This window comes from Notothenia coriiceps, unplaced genomic scaffold, assembly GCF_000735185.1.
Source record: "Notothenia coriiceps isolate Sejong01 unplaced genomic scaffold, NC01 NC01_scaffold00017032, whole genome shotgun sequence".
Lineage (NCBI taxonomy): Eukaryota > Metazoa > Chordata > Actinopteri > Perciformes > Nototheniidae > Notothenia > Notothenia coriiceps.
This window is the reverse complement of record NW_011349733.1, coordinates 1-3,639: the sequence shown is the minus strand read 5'-3', so window position 1 is coordinate 3,639 and position 3,639 is coordinate 1. Positions and strand designations below refer to the sequence as shown.

The following is a 3,639-nucleotide window of genomic DNA, read 5'->3' as shown; positions in this document are numbered from 1 at the left end:
CACAAAGCTGGGAGACCAGGGGCACTAAAGAGACAAAACTCACCCGACACACAGCTGGGAGACCAGGGGACACTAAAGAGTGACACACAAGCTGGGAGACCAGGGGACACTAACAAGTGACGCACACAGCTGGGAGACCAGGGGACACTAAAGAGTGAAGCACACAGCTGGGAGACCAGGGGACACTAAAGAGTGACGCACACAGCTGGGAGACCAGGGGACACTAAAGAGTGACGCACACAGCTGGGAGACCAGGGGACACTAAAGAGTGACGCACACAGCTGGGAGACCAGGGGACACTAAAGAGTGACGCACACAGCTGGGAGACCAGGGGACACTAAAGAGTGACGCACACAGCTGGGAGACCAGGGGACACTAAAGAGTGACGCACACAGCTGGGAGACCAGGGGACACTAAAGAGTGACGCACACAGCTGGGAGACCAGGGGACACTAAAGAGTGACGCACACAGCTGGGAGACCAGGGGACACTAAAGAGTGACACACACAGCTGGGAGACCAGGGGACACTAAAGAGTGATGCACACAGCTGGGAGACCAGGGGACACTAAAGAGTGACGCACACAGCTGGGAGACCAGGGGACACTAAAGAGTGACGCACACAGCTGGGAGACCAGGGGACACTAAAGAGTGACGCACACAGCTGGGAGACCAGGGGACACTAAAGAGTGACGCACACAGCTGGAACCGTTGACCAAAAGAAATGTGACAAAAAAAGTTTTTAAAAAAAAGTTGAAAAAAGAAAGTTGAGTAAAAAGCTACGTTAGCTAGCTAGCTTACAGCAGATCTGCAGTGACATCAGAAGGGGTCATGTGATCACATTGTTAAAACAAGACCATCAAACGTACATTTCAGGTACGTTTCCAACAACAGTATTAAGTTGGTGAATGTTTTATAAAAGCTGTGTTTTGGCACATTTGTGTTTTTGTATTTGCATCGTTTCTGAAGCTGCAGCGTGTTTCTCCGAATGGAAATGTTTTGGATCGTTGTAGAGTGTTTGCACCTATCGGCCACTGAACCATCAGCTAAATCAAATCTGATGTTTTCCTGGATGTAACACAAACAGCCTCTCAATTTACCCACACTTTTGCTCATATTTGTCGATAAAACAACAAGTCCACACTGACTGTGTTTCTCTCACTCTCAGCCACAGGGCGAGCTCCTTTTTTTTTCTTTTTTAAACAGAGACACCACTTGACGTTTCACATCGGCTAAACGACACGAATCCACCGGCACAAAACGGCACCACCAGGGGTCAATGAGATGGAGGACAGGTCAAAAGGTCATGTGACAACACTTGATGAAACAGAGCGAAGAACGGCCCGCTGTTGACGGTAATAATATTATTAGGCAAACAACAGCTACGCGTTACACAACATAAATATTCATATGTTGATTTATACTCACACCACATTAACACAGCTTGACATATTTATGCCATTTCCTTTCAACAAAGGCTTTGGCGTACGACTTTGAAAGCATTTACATTTCTCTCATCTGAGCAGCTTTTAACCTCTGGACGCAGCACAAAAACAGATGAACTTCCTCTATAGTTGAAGCTAGGTTAAATTTGGCAGTTATTGAACTTCCTACATATAGCACACCTTAAACACCATTGCTGCCATCTCTCACACACATGTGTTGCTCTGGATGAAACTAGAAGTAAGAGACAAACATGAAGGCCCGTCTGCGTAATAAGTAGCTTACAGATGTTGGAGCTTTAAAGAAGACAACCTTGTACGGACGTCCAAGGCACGCTGAAGTACTTAAAAGCTATTTAAAAAAAAGCCTTTAAAATGATATGTCAGATATGTCTAGGAAAATGCTTTAAACTAAGATTAATGCGGCTCAATGGGAGCGTTGATCAGGGCACCGGGGGGCCAACGTTAATAAGCTACTTACTGTATGGCTAAAAAAACTGCCTCATTTGTTGCTTTTAATGAATATTGCACATTTCTAAGATGTTGTGCTTCTGTACGTGGAATATAAACTACCCACTAATGGCTCGTTCATGTTATTTACCTTAAATAAATAAGGACATTTCCCAAAACACGCATATGGCCTCCAAACATGAGCTTATTTTTTTCCTTGTGTTCTTGCAGCTTGTCGAAGGTGCATGTGTTCATCAGTGAAATCATCTGCTGTGTGTTTGGGAGCTAGGATAACACACACACACACACACACACACACACACACACACACACACACACACACACACACACACACACACACACACACACACACACACACACACTGCTGCAGATTCCTATTGTGTTATAACTGGTCACGTGAGGCACAGGGAGTGAGGGCTGTTAGGGGAATCAGGGAGTAAAGGATTTAATATGTAGATGAATATTTCTCAGAGGTGGAGCTGCTCTAAAGGTGGAAATAATCCCACTGGATGAATCTAAATGAGAAGAGCCAAATAGTAAGTCTTTCTGAGGGCAAGTTTCAAGCTGCAGGTCAACAGGAAAGCTAACAAAACTAGCCTACCTCAAAGACGCTATGGTAAGACTAGATCTAGGTTTCGTAATCTTTACTTTTTATTCTCTGCAGGGCGTCTAACTCACTTTGCACAGATAGAAAAACTAGCTTTCAGAGTGCAGGTTTCAATTAAAATGAGGATGACATTGCTAATTTATCTGAGCTAACTTAACTAGCCTACCTCAATGACGCTTAGCAAGAGTGTCTTTCCTGTTCGTAGGACAAGCTCCATATTTGACCATCTTTTCTTTCTTTTTTCTGCAGGTGTCTAACTTTGCACAGATAGAAAGATCTACCTTTCACAGTGCAAGTCTAAATAAAAATAAGGATGACATTGTTAACTCAGCTGAAGGCAAACAGGAAAGCTAACTGAACTAGCCTACCTCAAAGATGCTATGGTAAGAATTCATTATCTTCCTGTCAGTCAGACTAGATCTAGGTATCATAATCTTTCCTTTTGATTTTCTGCAGGGCGTCTAACTAACTTTGCACAGCTGCAATTTTCAATACAAATTTGAACTGAACTCGCTCAACTTGATGACCCTTTTTACTTCAAGACTAGCTCCAGATTACACCATGTTTTTATTATCTTTCCTGCAGGGACTGTGTCTAACTTTGCGCAGCTAGAAAAACTTGTATTATTATGTGGCTCGGCTCCACTAAAGCAGTAAGACAATGTCCACCCTGCACAGCAGCTCTGCCTCTGAGAAGTATGTGTACAAGTAAAACTCTGATCCTCTGGGCCAGATCACATGAGGCTGCAGCTCTCCGTCTGCTTTTTGAGGTCTTCCAGCGTGGCCTGGGCTTTGTCCTTCAGCTGGTCCATGTCCACGTTCTGGATGTTGGAAAGATGGCCAAACACCGACTGCTTGCTGGCTTCTTCCTGGCCGTCCTCTGCAATCATCTTGGCGAGTTCTGTGGGCAAAACCACGTCGTCGCCCGCCTGCTGGATCTGAGTCTCATCCGTCTCGTTCTGAGGGACAAAAGTCGGGTTAAAGGTCACCTATTATGCAAAATCCACTTCTTCATGTCTCTTCTACATCAACATGTGTCCCCTCTTCTTCATGTCTCTTCTACATCAACATGTGTCCCCTCTTCTTCATGTCTCTTCTACATCAACATGTGTCCCCTCTTCTT

General features: G+C 44.6%; 1 protein-coding gene across 1 annotated transcript; it reads right to left on the bottom strand.

The window, feature by feature from the left end:
• Nucleotides 1-2,212: 2,212 nt before the first annotated feature.
• On the bottom strand, nt 2,213-3,505 carry LOC104949996 (complexin-3-like; the record flags this gene model as incomplete). Its single annotated transcript, XM_010776433.1, has 1 exon — nt 2,213-3,505. A coding segment is annotated over one exon (255 nt), but the record flags the coding sequence as incomplete, so codon positions are not given.
• Between the last annotated feature and the right edge of the window lie 134 nt (nt 3,506-3,639).